Source organism: Maudiozyma barnettii, assembly GCF_903064755.1.
Source record: "Maudiozyma barnettii strain CLIB 1767 genome assembly, contig: KABA2_09, whole genome shotgun sequence".
Lineage (NCBI taxonomy): Eukaryota > Fungi > Ascomycota > Saccharomycetes > Saccharomycetales > Saccharomycetaceae > Maudiozyma > Maudiozyma barnettii.
This window is the reverse complement of record NW_024545246.1, coordinates 228,116-244,242: the sequence shown is the minus strand read 5'-3', so window position 1 is coordinate 244,242 and position 16,127 is coordinate 228,116. Positions and strand designations below refer to the sequence as shown.

Here is a 16,127-nt window from a genome sequence, read left to right as displayed (position 1 = left end):
AAAGAGATAGAGAAATGCCATAGGTTTTGGCAGTTTTCAGCGGGTGAAAACTGTTGACCAGGTCCTACGATTTCTTGCTAACTATTGTTAAGATATATCTATAAATGTTTAGAGTTCACAATACTAGAATAGTTGATTTTAAATTTATATTTTGATCACTGTGAACGACAGTCTACATCTATAAAGGATTCTTTTAGTAATAATAATGGTAATAATAGTAATAACAGGAAACATACAATTACTAGATATACATCTAGTAATTGAACACTTTGGGTATTAAATATGAAACTTTCTTAAATATATTCTTTAAAATTAATTTGGAATTAAGTTCTCTCAAATATAACACTAAATTTATTTATGTTATATTGAGTAAATCTACTTTTCAAAGTTCATTATAAATGAATATATTTATACAAAACTTGAAAATTATGTTGATGACTTGAAAATTTTAAAATACAGAACTAAATAAATTATGTAAATAGGTAAAATGAGGGAAAAAAAGGTTCGATAATTAAAACAATTGGAACATGCTATATTTTGGGCAAGAAACACACTAATAATTTAGTATCCTTCTAGTTCTCATGTTGCCTTATCTTCACCCTTTTAACAATAAAAACATTTAACAAATAAAAATCTTGATTTAGTTATTTTTTCTTTTAGTTTTCTGGAATTTCGATTTCACCAGCATTGATACCTTCAATGATATCGTGAGGGTTCTTGAAATCAACACGACAACCAATGGATTGAGCAGTACCCAAGATTTCCTTGGTGACAGAAGCTAGGTTCTTACCGAAGGACTTTTCTTGCATTTGCTTGGCAATTTCGATAACATCGTCTAGAGCTAGGTTACCACTGTGCTTGATGTTCTTGTCCTTCTTTCTGTCTCTTGGTGGTTCCTTTAGAGCAGTGATGACTAGAGAAGATGCAGATGGAACGACGGAAGCAGTAGCTTGTCTGTTTTGGATCTTCAATTGAACGGTAACCTTGATACCTTTGAATTGCTTGGTGGCCTTAGCAATATCTTCACCAATCTTCTTTGGGGATAGACCTAATGGACCAATCTTTGGAGCAAGGGCAGCAGAAGCACCAACTTCACCACCGACGGCTCTCAGATATAAGTACTTAACTTCAGTAGGGTCAAACTTTGGAGGCATCTTGATCTATTTAGTTTTTTCTTTACTTAGTTGCAACGTAATTTAAATACAGAAACCATTATACAAGATAAATATCTACGTAATTAATACCCTTACAAATTCAAACATCTTAATGCTTAATTGCCAACTATTTGTGGTTAGACCTATTAGGAATCTAGGACATAGGTTTCACTGAAACATTCACACTCATCGTTACTGGTTCTACAAAGTTCAAGATACTTAGTTTACTATTTTTCCGACATACAATAAATTGAGGATAATATCCAATTTCCAATTTCCCATGATGGTGATGATGAAATCGTATCATGCAGTATCCCTCTCTGTATTACTGTGCTATCTTTCTCAAAATTGAAATTTTCACAAAATGAAAAATTCCAATTTTATGAAAATTTTAGAATCAGTGAAATGAAATTTCATAGCGTTTTAGATTGCACACAATTGAACTTCTGCGACGATATAGTGTATATTTTCACTTTTTGTCTCAAAAGTCTCGCGCCGTCCAAAATAAAAAATGGAAAATTGAAATTTGAAAAATAAAATAAAAACTTTTAAAAGTTATGAAAAATAGCCATTTTCTAAACAGGTAAAAGGTTGTTAATGATCACCTACAACAACTAATCAGGCCAAAACAGTCAAAATTTGTACACTCAGTTGAACTACAATTTACCCATTATATAGCCACAGCTTTACGAGTTTAAAATATTTATTTTATAGTATGAGTATATGCCCTTTTGACACAGTTCAACTATAAAATGACCGTTCGTTGACACCCATGCATTTATTGGGTGCACGGGTGCACAGTCACAGAAAGTTTAAACAAACTATTGCTGATCTCCGAGACTACAAGAAAATGTGTCACTGCATCATCTACTGTCACTCAACCGTCAAAACTATTAACATAAATGCATTTCTATAATTATCCATTATTTAAAACAATGACTACTTTATATAAATGTACAACGATTTAGTAAACGTTTACACCTAGTTTATTTATGTCTTGATCTTCTCTTATGAGATAAAACCATTAGAGGGAAATAACCTGAAAGGCCAGCTTTATTATTTAAAACAATTTCATAATGTTCTTTTTCTGTTATGAAGGATTTCTTCTCTATATTCTGCAACAGTGAAATACAATTCTCAGAAAGAGCCTCTATAGTCTTTTGTAATGTTGAGTAATAACAAGTAGCATCTTCCTTAATGGCTCCAGTTCCGGTTGTCATTTCATTGTTTGAATCCCCTCCTTCAATGCTTATTAGAATAGCTTTAATATTTTGAGTTACTGTGGTCAATTGTTCTTTCATATGCATCATCACCTTCTCTTGTTTTACCTTAAACATCGGTTCACCAATGATAAACTCCCGTAAAACCTCTTGAAATACTTCATATGTTGGTAACTCTGGTACACCGATTGATGAGAATGGTTTAAACCTTAGATCATGGATTAATTTGTGGTTGACAAATTTACTGTTTCCTGACATCTTATTATCAATAAGACCATATGATTTCAGTATCCCAAACTGGAAACATTGGAATATACACAATGATTTGATAATTTGATTATGTGCAGATAAATATTTCAAAAATGATTTACTTGAATGAATCATTGGATAAGTTTGAGCCATTTCCGTTTGATACTGTTTCCTTAACTTTTCCTTCTTTTCACCAGCCTTTTGTTTCTTCATTCTTTTATTGATAGCATGAATGCTACTTAATTTACTTTCCAAGAATGTATCGATTTTTTGAAAACATGACTCTAATTGTTCTGTTAAATAGAATGTAAACCAAAACATCTCAAATGATTCAAATGGTTTGTATACTTCCAGATCAAAACCTTTCAAGACAAATTCAATCATGGACCTTGTTTTCATTATAAATGCCCATGATGAAAATGGCATCAAAGGAAGATTACCATACCCTGGTGGACCCATAACCACATCCTTTTCACTACCTTCAAAATTCAATTCAACACCTTCAAATTGAGCTTGCACAGAATCCCATAACAATAACTGTCTGTTATACCCTTGTCTGTATCTTGCGGTATTTTGGGCATTATTCTGATACCATTCAAACAAGACATTTAGAGCCTCTTGAGCTACAGGATCAAGCAAAGATCTAAATGGTTCTGTGTCTAGGGCTTGATCTGCATTTGTTGCTGCTAATGATAGAATTTGTAAATGCTTTTGGAATGCTTCATGGAATGTCCATTTTCCAAGTAGTGATGAATCCTCCTTTATCACAATCAATGGGAACAATGCTCTAGCCAAAACGTGTCTTTGTTCGTTTTTATTGAAAAAATTTGCAAATTGCATCAATTGAAAAGGTTCAGTGACATTATACACCATTAAGACTTTCTTAATATCTTGTGCCATTGCGACATAATTCAAATAGTTCTTCTCAGGTACTATCAAATCCTTAGGTGGGAATTGATTAGATAATTGTTTTTGTATACACATGGAGAAGCAGCCAACAGGGGGGGAATATGTATATGTGGGTAAATCGTCCAAATTCTTCGAGATTTGAACAATCTTATCAAGATGCCCAGTATCAGTTGAATATTCTGAAAGATTATTATCTAAAATTACCAAGCAATCTATTAATTCTAGTAAGTATAATAATCGTTCGGCATCTGCCTTTGGAATATTTTTGTCATTCTTAATAAATGTCATGCTCTCATTTAGGAGCAATCGTATAAGACTAGCTGGAGGTATTAAATCAAACCCATCTAACCCCATTGAATTAAAATTCAGATCTTCCTCTTCAAAGACACCACCACCCTTCAATAGTTTCTTAACGAAGGCACCAAAAAAACAGATACCCATAATACTTGAGTTCAATACATTATCGAAATAAGGATTTTCTGTATTTAAATATTTATAATCTGAGACATTGTTATAGGATTCTGTCAGTTGTATTAAAATATATTCCATATACTGACAACTTAAAACGGTAGTCGGTAGGGATTGATAGTCTGTTACCCAATTGATAATTGACCTTACCAATCTATCAATAATCGCTGTAACGTATTGATAATCATCCTGGTTTTGTTCTGAGTTTGAATTCTTGTCATAAGCAATTGTACAATCGAAATCAATCTCTTCCTTAGACAAATTGATCAAATACGAATCTAATTTAACATTATTAATCTCCAACGAATGAGTTCCTTCAAACAAATCAAATGTCGGTGCTTTAATGATATCTTCAGCATTTAACTTATCACAACTATTACTGATTAGATCTTTAACACTTATCAAATCCTCTTCTCTTGGCCATCTTGATTGAGAATTCATTCTCAATTCTGAAAATGCGACGTCCAAGTTCTTAATATTGTGATCTTCTAAATTTGTAGTCATCGCATCTGATTAATACTTTCCACAAGAAATAAATCAGTTGGTTTTCAGATATCTTTTTTATTTTTCCCCAAAGAACAATACTAACACTTTCAATATATCAAGATTCAGCGTGTGTCCAAATATCAATTGCCTGTTGCAACTAATTTAACTTCGAAATTACTCTAACGACATATATATATATTTTCAAGTAAGTGACCAAATCCTGCATCACTAAAAAAATATGAAAAATACGTAACTACGCACGCACCTTTGAAACTATCCGAATACGTTAGGTTCTCATAAAGAAGTGACGTACAATGAAAACAAATGTTTAAAGAGAAATGCATGAAAATTGTATAAGATTTGTATTTAATTTTCCCATGCGATTATTAGAACGTATATTACTTGTTAAATATTAGATTATACTGTTCATCTCCAAACCTTGAGGATTACTTCAGCAAGGAACTAGTTTGACACTACGAAAGAAGGCAAAAATCGTCTTCGAACTATTATACCTCTAATGAATCCAATAATTAAAGAAGGATTATCTATATATATATGTCATTAAAAAAACATGAGTGTCGGCCATACGTAATATAATTATGTATTGATTGTTTACTAAATGAACAGATTCTTGCCATAAAAGATCATAACTCACGATAACGGTGCTATCTGGCATTCGGGAATATCGTTTCTTAGGAGTTCCCTTAGGAAGACGAGGGAAAATGAAATGATCTGTGGGGCTATTATCCATTGATAGTTCGAGGGATTTAATGGAGAGTGCTGTATGCTGTTAATCATCGCAGTGACATATATATATACAGGGTACCTAAACCCTTTAGCTGATTGTTCTCGAGAGTTCAATAATGTTTTTTTTAATGGTGTTTCGCATTCAAACTGAATATATTTCAATCAACTTTATCTAATCTAGTAAAAAATAACAAAATTATTTGAATTTTTTTTTCAAATTTGAGGTTTAGTACCTGTAAATCACATAATTTCTGATTTACATAAAATAAAAATCTTTAAAAAGATAGAAGAACGGTATATTAATTTCATGAATACAAAGAGATGTCCTTATTGTTATTACGACCAATAAACGGCATTCCCTCACTAGGAAAATTGGGTAGGTCGTTGATTAATAATCATTCTGCCAGATTTATAACAGCAACAAGTTACGTAAGGGGAGAAGTTCAGGATATTACACCACTACAAGAGTATGATAGACAAGTTAAACTTGGAAAACTAAGGGATGACCCGTTTCAACGTGGTATTTTAAAGTCTATGGAACATATGTACAAGGATTTATTAGCTTATCAACCACCTTCAACAGATTCTATAAAGTTACCTTTACCAATCCAAAACTTAACATGGAGATCGAAATTATTGGCAAAGTTTCGTTATCCTACGGATATAACAGATAGTGATGTGAATACGATTGGTGAAAATTTACCAAAGGGTATTTACCTATATGGTGATGTCGGTTGTGGTAAAACTATGTTGATGGATTTGTTTTATACAACCATCCCTAAAAGTTTATCAAAAAAAAGAATCCATTTCCATCAATTTATGCAATACGTTCATAAACGTAGTCATGAAATCTCTCAGGAACAACAGGAACTAAGAGAGGACCCCCATGAAGAGATCGATACTATTCCATTTTTGGCTAAAGAAATTGCAATGACATCTCGAGTATTGTGTTTTGATGAATTCCAAGTCACTGATGTTGCCGATGCCATGATATTGAGAAGACTTTTCTCAACAATTCTGGGAGATAAATATGGTGTGATTTTATTCACAACATCCAATAGAGAACCAAATGATCTATACATCAATGGGATTCAAAGGGAATCATTTATTCCATGTATCGAACTAATCAAGAATAGAACCGAGGTTATATGTTTGGATTCCGAAACTGATTATCGTAAAATTCCTAAGCCAGTTTCTTCTGTTTATTATTATCCAAAAAATGAATTAAAGTATTCCTCTAGAGAATGTGAATTATTTAGAAAGAACCACATCAGTAAATGGTATGAATATTTTGCACAAGTTGATGAGTCGGATCCTGTGGCAGCTCAAAAGAAGTCAGTGTATAAGGAGTTTAATGATTACCCGTTGACTATTTGGGGTAGAGAATTCAAGGTCCCTAAATGTACTCCACCAAGAGTCGCACAATTTACTTTTAAACAACTCTGTGGACAACCTTTAGCTGCTGGTGATTACTTGATTCTGGCCAAGAATTTCGATGCATTTATAGTCACTGATATACCTTATCTTTCTATTTTTGTTAGAGATGAAATAAGAAGGTTTATTACGTTTTTGGATGCTGTTTACGATAATGGTGGGAAACTATCCACCACAGGTGCTGCTAATTTCACGGACTTGTTTGTTGAACCGGAAGATATCCTAAATGACTACGAATTAAAACCTAAACCACAGGAGACAGAAGAACAAGCTCAACAAGAAGAACAAGTAGTGAATAGTGATGCATTAGTTGCCAAACATGGATTTTCTAAAGAAGTTGCAAAGAAGTCCCATATTTTTGCTCTAGACGAAGAAAGATTCGCCTTCGCCAGAGCATTAAGTAGATTAACACAAATGAGTAGTACGGAATGGGTTACTAAAAAGAAAATACAATGAAGAGTAGGAACCATTGCTATGACTATAATTGTCTGTTAATCTGGTTTAGTTCTTGAGATATACGAAAATTTTATATATTCGAACCCTTATAAATAGAAACATTTCTGAATAAATATAATATATTCAATTGATTTTAATCAGAGACCTCTCCTCTAACGATACATAAATACATATTTTCTGTCATTTTGTAACCTTATCTCTTATTTACAGTGGTTCAATTCGCCTAGTACAGTCAATGTTTTTTTCCTTTGAATTTTCGTTTTTTGGCTGCAAAATGAAAGGCTCGGTTTAAGCAGCAGCATCATCGGAATAAAGAGACAGTTATGCATATTAAATACAGCCATTAACTAAGAATGGTAATCATAAAAGTTGAACAATCCTGTGAATTTAGATTACAGAACTTAGAGTATTGGTTATTATAATACAATTGTAAACTTACCAGTTCTAGACTAGTAGGAACCTCATAGAGATACTTCATCAAGAAAAAGAACCAAACGAATATGTCCGCAACCAGAGAGCAAGTGTTTCCTACTCGTATGACTTTGGGTCTTATGAAAACCAAGTTAAAAGGTGCTGAAGTTGGTCACACATTATTAAAGCGTAAGTCAGAGGCTTTGACCAAGAGATTCCGTGATATCACCAAGAGAATTGACGATGCCAAACAAAAGATGGGTCGTGTTATGCAGACAGCTGCTTTCTCCTTAGCTGAGGTCACTTACGCTACCGGTGATAACATCAGTTATCAAGTGCAAGAAAGTGTTTCAACTGCTAGGTTTAAGATCCGTGCCCGTCAAGAGAATGTCAGTGGTGTTATCTTGCCGCAATTTGAATCTTATATTGACCCAGAGATCAACGATTTCAAATTGACTGGTCTAGGTCGTGGTGGTCAGCAAGTGCAGCGTGCTAAGGAAATCTATTCTAAGGCTGTTGAGACCCTTGTTGAACTAGCTTCTTTACAGACTGCTTTCATTATTTTGGATGAAGTTATTAAGGTCACCAACAGAAGAGTCAATGCTATTGAGCATGTCATTATTCCAAGAACTAAGAACACTATTGCTTATATTAATAGTGAACTGGATGAATTAGATAGAGAGGAATTTTACAGATTGAAGAAGGTTCAGGAGAAGAAACAATTAGAAGTTGCTAGATTAGATGCTGAAATGGATGCAGCCAGAAAGAGAGAAGCAGAAGAAAGGACTAAAAAGGGTGAAGAAACAAGTATAGAAGAACAATTAAAGGCAACATCCTTGAATGATAAGAAGAGTGAAGAGGAAAATAATAATTTGGTTGCAGAGACTGAAGATGATGTTATCTTCTAATAGATAGGGAAACTCTTTTTATATACATATTTTTCCTTAATTTATGCAACATAAATTTTAATACATCATGACTTTACATATAGATTGGACATATATATGTATATGTATGTATCAGAACTGTCCCACTGTCAGCAGTTTTTCTTCTTCAAAAGAAACAATTTGATCAATAATATACATATATATATTATATTATATCTGTGTATTTATTTACCTGTATATTTACATGATAGGTAGAAATTAATGATTCTTACCATCTAATTATAGGAATATTCTCTGTACAAAATAGTGGTTAAAAGGACAATAAAAATAGAAAGTGCAATAGTTCACAATATCAATGAGATTTATAATCATTTTTGTTTACCTCTTGGTCTGTCCTTTACCTTCATTCTATTTTGGTTCTTACCTCTTCTAGTCTTATAACCTTTCGATAATTGACCCCAAGGTGACATAGACAATTTATTGGACTTGGATTTACCACGACCACCACCCAAAGGATGATCTGATTTGTTCATAGCAACACCTCTGACAGTAGGTCTAATACCTAACCATCTAGATCTACCAGCTTTACCCAAAGAACTATTCTGATGATCGATATTAGAGACTATCCCAATAGTAGCGCACGCTTCTAGAGAGACATATCTATGTTCTCCACTTTGTAAACGTACCACAGCTCTTTTCTTTTCATTCAATTTGGAGATGATTCTAGCATAAGTCCCTGCAGATCTACAAAACTTAGCAGGTCCAAAAGGTGTAATCCCGACGTTATGTACTACGGTACCAATGGGAATCATTGAGATTGGTAAACAATTACCTCTTTGAGCGGTCTTCACACTTAAGATAGCAGGGTCGATCTTCCCGCCCATTTCGTTTAACAAAGCTGAGGATATCCCTTTACGATATGATTCCACGGTGTCTCCTTCTCTAAGTCCATCACAAGCAATAATATAAGATAATTTCTGAGTCTCCTGAGATTCTAATAGAGCAATATGGCCAGTTCTATTTGGATCGTATTCGATTCTTTTCACTAAATGTTTCCCTGCCTCCATTCTTGTGAAATCGATTAATCTTAATCTACGTTTATGGCCACCACCTCTATGACGCACAGTAATTTTCCCGGTACTATTACGACCACCATGATTCTTCTTGATCGTAGTCAAATATCTAATAGGTCTTCCTTTGTAAAGATACGGGTACACAGGGTGTCTGTACCATCTCACACCGGGTGATATAGGTTTGTATTTCTTCATTTCAGTGACTTCTTTAGCCAATTTCCTCCGTCTTCTAATCAACATATCTTGTTTTTCCAATTCCACTATATCCGTAGTATTAGGAACAATCTTCAATATTTTGGGAGTGATCACAGTAGCACCTACGTCCTCACTCTTTGATAGTTGATTCCATAATAACGAACCAGTGGAGAAGTGTTTATGTTTGGCGATGGATGACGCTATCCCCATGCTCATGGGCATATGCAAACCTCTGCGCAACATCAGCATCCTTCAAAAAGCAACCTAAGAGAGTGAATGTCTGTGTTTACTGAGTATGTGTATACCTGTTTATATACGCTTCTGTCTCTGTATATCGGTTACTTCTCCCCCTCGTTATCCCAGCTTTTAATATGGTAGCTGCTCACCCAGGTCTCTCTGTCCCTTTCCCTTTCCCCAGCTGAGAAGCCCTTACTTACTTTCCCATCAAAAACCAATCGAAACAGCGCGTGTTACCCTCCCGCACCGCGAACGTTGCGGCGAAATGAAAATTTTCACAGAAAGAAAATCTGAAAGATATAAAAAGGGCAGAGAGACACGACTGATATGAGATGAACTGCACTTGCTACTTCAGCATTGTCCAAGTTATAGCTCAAGCTAATAAGAACGACAGAGAGAGTAAGAGGGTGTTTGTGTGGGAGTGGCCCCAAGGGAACAGGTGTTCCCGACACTGCATATATATATATTGAATTCAATGAGGTTGTACTTTATTACAATTGTATATTACAGTTTATTTATTTGTGACTTATTAGAGATTAATAAAATGATGACAAAGTTGTCGCCCCAAGCGGATCTCATTTGAAATGACCGACATAGCAACATAGCCAAACACTGAAAATTCTGACATTATTAATATATATTAAGTTACAAATTAGATAATCGTAGTAGAGTTATAACTACAGTATGAGCAGTGAAGTGGGGGAACCTCCGTTGTGTGATGATCTAACCAAAAAATTTCATGCTAATCATGAGTGGCTATTGGCTGCGCAAGATATATAATTTTGAAGACAGCTGACAGCAACAATATCCTTTTCAGTATTCTCTCACTCTGTTACCAGTAAACGTAGTCCTTTCTTTTTTACGATGTGTATCTTACTTGTTATTACGTATTACTATATAGCACAAGACGGGTGGGTGTGTGTGTGCGTGACCGTTTCATATCTGATCTTCCTGTGATCGATGAAGTTCCTCTGTTCCGCAACCGTTTTCTTATGCTGAGCAGTGCTGGTTGAAGTGAATGACTTCCGTGTATCTCTAGTTTGTTGCTGTGGTTGTCTCTTTTTTTGCGTGTTTTGGAGATTCGAGTGTTCCGCATGACTCGTTCGTTCTCCAATAATTAAAACGATGATGCTGTCGATGATGATGACCACCACATCGCCATAGAGGTTGTTGCCATTGAAAGGTCTCCTAAGTTCATTCTTTTTTCTCGCTGAGCATTTCTTAAATTTTTTACTCCAACTGTCATCGGATTTAGACTTGTATATAAGTAAATAGAATCCGGCTAGGGGAGACACACACATGCAAATTTATAAAATTGCATTAACATACACCCTTAATTTAATTATCCTTTATATAAATACTTGAAAAAGAAACATACAACCAAGTTATTTAACTGAGAATATCAGTGACCGCTTATAAACATATAATCCGCAATGTTAAAATATTCTCTATTGCACGCTAAACCTCACTCGTTACAACGATTGATGGTATCACGTTCCATGTCTACTACAATGGTACACAACATCCTACATAAATTCCCAATGGTGACAGAAAATGGTGAACACTACTGGGCTCATCAAGAAAACTCAATTCATCAAAGTGCAAGACCAACTTTTAAAGGTGAATCATTCGCATTACAGAAGGATTTACCACCGTTGCCGGTCCCAGAACTGAATGAAACAGTTGCTAAATATTTACAATCGGTTAAACCTTATATTAAGGAGGATCCAGAGACTTTGCAAAGGCAGGAGGCTCTGTGTCAGGATTTGTTAAATAATCAGGGGCCCGTTTTACAACAAAGATTGGTCCAGTACGCCAAAGGGAAACGTAATTGGATGTCTACGTTTTGGGATAAACAAGCCTATCTAGAGTACGACGACCCTGTAGTGCCTTATGTATCTTATTTCTACAGTCATAAACCGTTACCGTCTACTCATTCGGCCATTCAGAATGATCCTTTGATGAAGGCTACTGCAATTGTCGTCACTGCCACTAAATTTATCGAAGCAATTAAAGACGAATCCTTACCTGCTGAAGTGGTCAAGAAAAATCCGTTCTGCATGAATAGTTTCCAATTGATGTTTAATACCTCTAGATTGCCTGGTCCTCCAGAAATTAAAAGTGACACTAATATCTTTTACTCAATTTATGAAAACAATTTTATTATTGTCGCTTACAAAGGAAATTTCTATAAAGTTTTCACTCATGACTCCAAGACTGCCAAACCTTTGCCATCTAATAAAATCTGGATGCAATTATATTCAGTGGTAAATGGAAGCCAGGGTCAAAATGTTCGTGCTACTCAAACTCAAAGCAATGGTGTTGGGTCCTTGACCTCTTTACCAAGAGATCAATGGCGTACTGCTTATGCCGAACTGATCAAGGATCCAATCTCCAAAGAATCCTTGGAGACTATCCATAAGGCTTCATTTATGCTATGTCTGGACTTAGACAAAGCTCCGGTTACTTTAGAAGAGAAATCAAGAAACTGCTGGCATGGGGACGGAATCAATAGATTCTACGACAAATCATTGCAATTCTTTGTCACTGGAAATGGTACTTCTGGTTTCCTTGGGGAACATTCAAAGATGGACGGTACTCCAACTCTATTTTTAAATAATTACATGTGTCAAGAGATGACGAAACTGAACCCTGTAGAGTTTGTGGGAAGTGTCAGTCCTACTTCATCAAAGGCGGTCCCATCTCCGCAACCACTATCATTTACTGTGACCCCTATAATTCAATCTCATATATCTGATGCCAAGAAACAATTCAAGGAAACTATGGGCCAACACAATTTGAAAGTATGGCATTACAATAGATATGGTAAGGAGTTCATCAAGTCTCATAAGATGTCACCAGATGCTTACTTACAGCAAATTGTTCAATTGGCTATCTACAAATATTTGGGTAAACAATTACCTACTTATGAAGCAGCCTCTACTAGAAAATTCTTCAAAGGTAGAACCGAGACAGGTCGTTCAGTCAGTGAAGCATCTCAAAAATTTGTTCAATCATGGGATAAGCCAACTGTTTCTAATGCGGAAAGAATCAGATTATTAAGAGAATCTGTTGCTGCACATGCATCTTACTTGAAAATGGCCTCTGAGGGTCAAGGTATCGATCGTCACTTCTTCGGACTGAAAAATATGCTAAATGCTGAACAACCAAACGAGACAATTCCAGCATTGTTCAAGGATCCATTATTTAATTATTCTTCGAATTGGTTGATATCTACATCTCAATTAACCTCAGAACATTTTGATGGATACGGTTGGTCCCAAGTCAACGATATTGGGTTCGGCTTAGCTTATATGTTAAACAAAAATTGGCTACATATCAATATTGTCAACAAGCCAGCTTTCAGCGGTCTAAGTGTCGAAAGAATGCACTACTATTTGAGCGCTGCTGCTGACGAGATGGCCGATGCCTTGATTAAAGAATCTACTACTGCCAAATTATAAGAGAATGGCACATATAAACGATTTTTCCCCATCTTTCCTTCTATACATTATGATCAACTGCTCAACTCACATATAAATATTTATACAAAAATTAAAATTAACGATATACATACATCTTAAAATTTATGAAAATAAAACTACTCCCATTTGAATTATAGTTAATGGTTAAATGCATCACGAAACTAAGGTGTCCCATATACTGTTTTTAATCAAACGGGCCATTCACAAACTGGCTATGATGTGCCTCATTTGTATTGGTAATCACTGTGCATAAAGTAAATTAATGTGACATAAGTTCGTGAGGTACCCCACACCTCTAACTTCAGACCGTTTTCTCATGTGGTGCGATGTTTTCTCTGTTTTGGGTTTAACAAGTGGGACATGAGTTCGTGATACAGAGATCGTCGCTCATCCTCGAGATGTGCCGGGGATTACGCCGTGATTAGGTAAGTTGAAACAAGTGAAGGAGAAGAGAAAGAGAGGTTTGTCCATGTGTTTGGCAAGGAACTTTTAGATGTACTTAGGTAAGATATGGCTTGTTCTGAACCTGTAAGACGTTACAAAATTCACCGTTAAAAAACATATAAAAAGGGGGACCTTAGGCGCTGTCATTTGTAAGTGAATCTTGAAATAATTTATTGTTTATTTTTATACGTTATATATTTCATAAATAAATATCCATCCAAAACAGAAAGAGTTATTAACTGTAATAAAAATTTCTTTTTTACCAAAAAAAATCGACAAATATTCTTAAAGACACTCTACATTTTTTACAATTATGAAGGTCCTAGTTGTTTTCGCTCACCCAGAAGAAAAATCCTTTAACAAGTCCCTGTTAGACACTTACGTTGAACACTTAGAAGCTCAGGGCAATGAAGTTAAAGTATCTGATCTTTACAAAGAAAATTTTAAGGCTGTAGTTGACAGGGATGACTTTTTGAATTTAGAAAAAGACGCCAGACTAAAACCAGCCTATGACTCATATGCTGCTTTCGCTGCTAAACAATTGACTCCTGATGTCATCGCAGAAATGGATAAGCTTATTTGGGCAGACACTATTGTTTTCCACTTCCCATTATGGTGGTTCGGTATGCCAGCCATTCTAAAGGGGTGGGTTGATCGTGTCTTTGCCTGTGGTTTCGCTTATGGCTTTGGTGAATATTCTGACACTCATTTTGGTGACAGATATGGTGAAGGTACCTTCACCGGTAAGAAGGCCTTCGTTGTCACTACTTGTGGTGGGTCTAAGGAACAATACTCAGACAGAGGTATTAATGGACCAATTGAAAACGTTTTATTTACCATTAACCACGGTCTATTCTTTTACACAGGTTGTGAAGTATTCCCACCAGTAGTCATCTACAGAACGGACGGTAGAAGGGAAGAAGGCTTTCAAGAAGCTGTTGATTTGGTTAAAGAACGTTTTGACAATTTTGATAGTGTCAAGTCTATTAACTACAGAAAGCAAAACTTTGGTGATTATGAAATTCCATCATTAAGATTAAAAGAGGGTTTGGAACAACCAAATGAATCAGGTTATGATATGCATATCACGAAGAACTGAAACAATTTATAATTACATTTATATATAAATATATTACTTATAGCTCTTTTTTGATATAAAATAGAGTTACTTTATATTTGATAAAATTAAATTAATTAAGTTAATTGAAAATGTCATACATAACGCGAATGGCGCACATTATTTCCTAAAATGTGTTATTACTAAATAAACACTAGTAAGAAGCATACAATCATTCATTATAAACAGAGGACCATTAACCATCAGATTGGTAAACAAACATATTGATAGAATTGAAATGGCACGTCAGTTAGTAGAAGAGATAGATAAAAGGACATACGATCCTAATATTTACTACACAAGTGCAGATCCACATACGAGATCCTTCAGAGGCAAGAAACAAAAGAATAGTTCAAATGCATCTACTTTCAGGTCAGTGAAGAGAGTGAATTATTCATTAGCAGATATGGAGGCTAAATTATACATGCAACAGGATAATGGGAAGTCGCAACAGGATAATAATATTACTAAAGGTGCCACTAAGTACGTACGAGATAGGTTTTCTCAACAACAAATTATGCAATCGAAGAGACGGTTTATGGAATTGAATACTGAAAATTTAGGCGATTTGTCTGAAATTCCAACTCTTTTGAGTAGCTCCACCGGTATTAATAGAGATAAGATCAATTCAAATACTACTACAGTATCTCAAGGTTCTTCTGATTCGTCATCTAGATCAAATAGAAATAAATTTGAGATACCAAAAAGTATATTATTATCATATAGATCAACAAAACCAATAAAACCAAAGAAGAAAAGTACAAATAGAATTGTGGCTTTGAGAAAAGTATTGACCTCAAAACGTCCACTCCATACATATTTTGATACGTTGAGCCAAGTTGATAAAAGTGTAATGCTTCATAACGTTTACAACAAGAAATATTTCAAAGTATTACCTTTGATCACAGTATGTTCAATATGTGGTGGTTACGATAGTATCTCAAGTTGTGTGAAGTGTGGAGATAAGATCTGTTCGTTGAAATGTTACAATTTACATAATGAGGCAAGATGTACACACAGTTAACTGGAGTCATCACATAGAAGCATTAATACGTATGAGTTAACCTATACTTCATCACCTAATTGGAGACCCATCATATCATCACTTTAAGGTCTTCGTATACATAGATATATAGGACAAATAATCAAATGATA

General features: G+C 34.8%; 8 protein-coding genes across 8 annotated transcripts; 5 read left to right on the top strand and 3 right to left on the bottom strand.

Annotated features, from left to right (window-relative positions):
* Window positions 1-656: 656 nt before the first annotated feature.
* RPL12A (60S ribosomal protein uL11) lies at window positions 657-1,154 on the bottom strand (the record flags this gene model as incomplete). The annotated part of the gene is made up of 1 exon (XM_041552253.1): window positions 657-1,154. One exon carries the CDS (start codon window positions 1,152-1,154, stop codon window positions 657-659), a length of 498 nt encoding a protein of 165 aa, XP_041408187.1.
* A 986-nt stretch (window positions 1,155-2,140) lies between these two features.
* MAK10 (Mak10p) lies at window positions 2,141-4,504 on the bottom strand (the record flags this gene model as incomplete). Its single annotated transcript, XM_041552252.1, has 1 exon — window positions 2,141-4,504. The coding sequence occupies one exon, from the start codon at window positions 4,502-4,504 to the stop codon at window positions 2,141-2,143; it is 2,364 nt and encodes a 787-aa protein (XP_041408186.1).
* Window positions 4,505-5,554: 1,050 nt separating this feature from the next.
* AFG1 (Afg1p) lies at window positions 5,555-7,123 on the top strand (the record flags this gene model as incomplete). The annotated part of the gene is made up of 1 exon (XM_041552251.1): window positions 5,555-7,123. The coding sequence occupies one exon, from the start codon at window positions 5,555-5,557 to the stop codon at window positions 7,121-7,123; it is 1,569 nt and encodes a 522-aa protein (XP_041408185.1).
* A 500-nt stretch (window positions 7,124-7,623) lies between these two features.
* VMA8 (H(+)-transporting V1 sector ATPase subunit D) lies at window positions 7,624-8,442 on the top strand (the record flags this gene model as incomplete). Its single annotated transcript, XM_041552250.1, has 1 exon — window positions 7,624-8,442. One exon carries the CDS (start codon window positions 7,624-7,626, stop codon window positions 8,440-8,442), a length of 819 nt encoding a protein of 272 aa, XP_041408184.1.
* A 347-nt stretch (window positions 8,443-8,789) lies between these two features.
* On the bottom strand, window positions 8,790-9,938 carry RML2 (mitochondrial 54S ribosomal protein uL2m; the record flags this gene model as incomplete). Its single annotated transcript, XM_041552249.1, has 1 exon — window positions 8,790-9,938. The coding sequence occupies one exon, from the start codon at window positions 9,936-9,938 to the stop codon at window positions 8,790-8,792; it is 1,149 nt and encodes a 382-aa protein (XP_041408183.1).
* Window positions 9,939-11,359: 1,421 nt separating this feature from the next.
* On the top strand, window positions 11,360-13,390 carry CAT2 (carnitine O-acetyltransferase CAT2; the record flags this gene model as incomplete). Its single annotated transcript, XM_041552248.1, has 1 exon — window positions 11,360-13,390. One exon carries the CDS (start codon window positions 11,360-11,362, stop codon window positions 13,388-13,390), a length of 2,031 nt encoding a protein of 676 aa, XP_041408182.1.
* Window positions 13,391-14,168: 778 nt separating this feature from the next.
* On the top strand, window positions 14,169-14,954 carry KABA2_09S02354 (NAD(P)H-dependent oxidoreductase; the record flags this gene model as incomplete). Its single annotated transcript, XM_041552247.1, has 1 exon — window positions 14,169-14,954. One exon carries the CDS (start codon window positions 14,169-14,171, stop codon window positions 14,952-14,954), a length of 786 nt encoding a protein of 261 aa, XP_041408181.1.
* A 256-nt stretch (window positions 14,955-15,210) lies between these two features.
* Window positions 15,211-15,996, top strand: VPS71 (Vps71p; the record flags this gene model as incomplete). The annotated part of the gene is made up of 1 exon (XM_041552246.1): window positions 15,211-15,996. One exon carries the CDS (start codon window positions 15,211-15,213, stop codon window positions 15,994-15,996), a length of 786 nt encoding a protein of 261 aa, XP_041408180.1.
* Window positions 15,997-16,127: the final 131 nt, after the last annotated feature.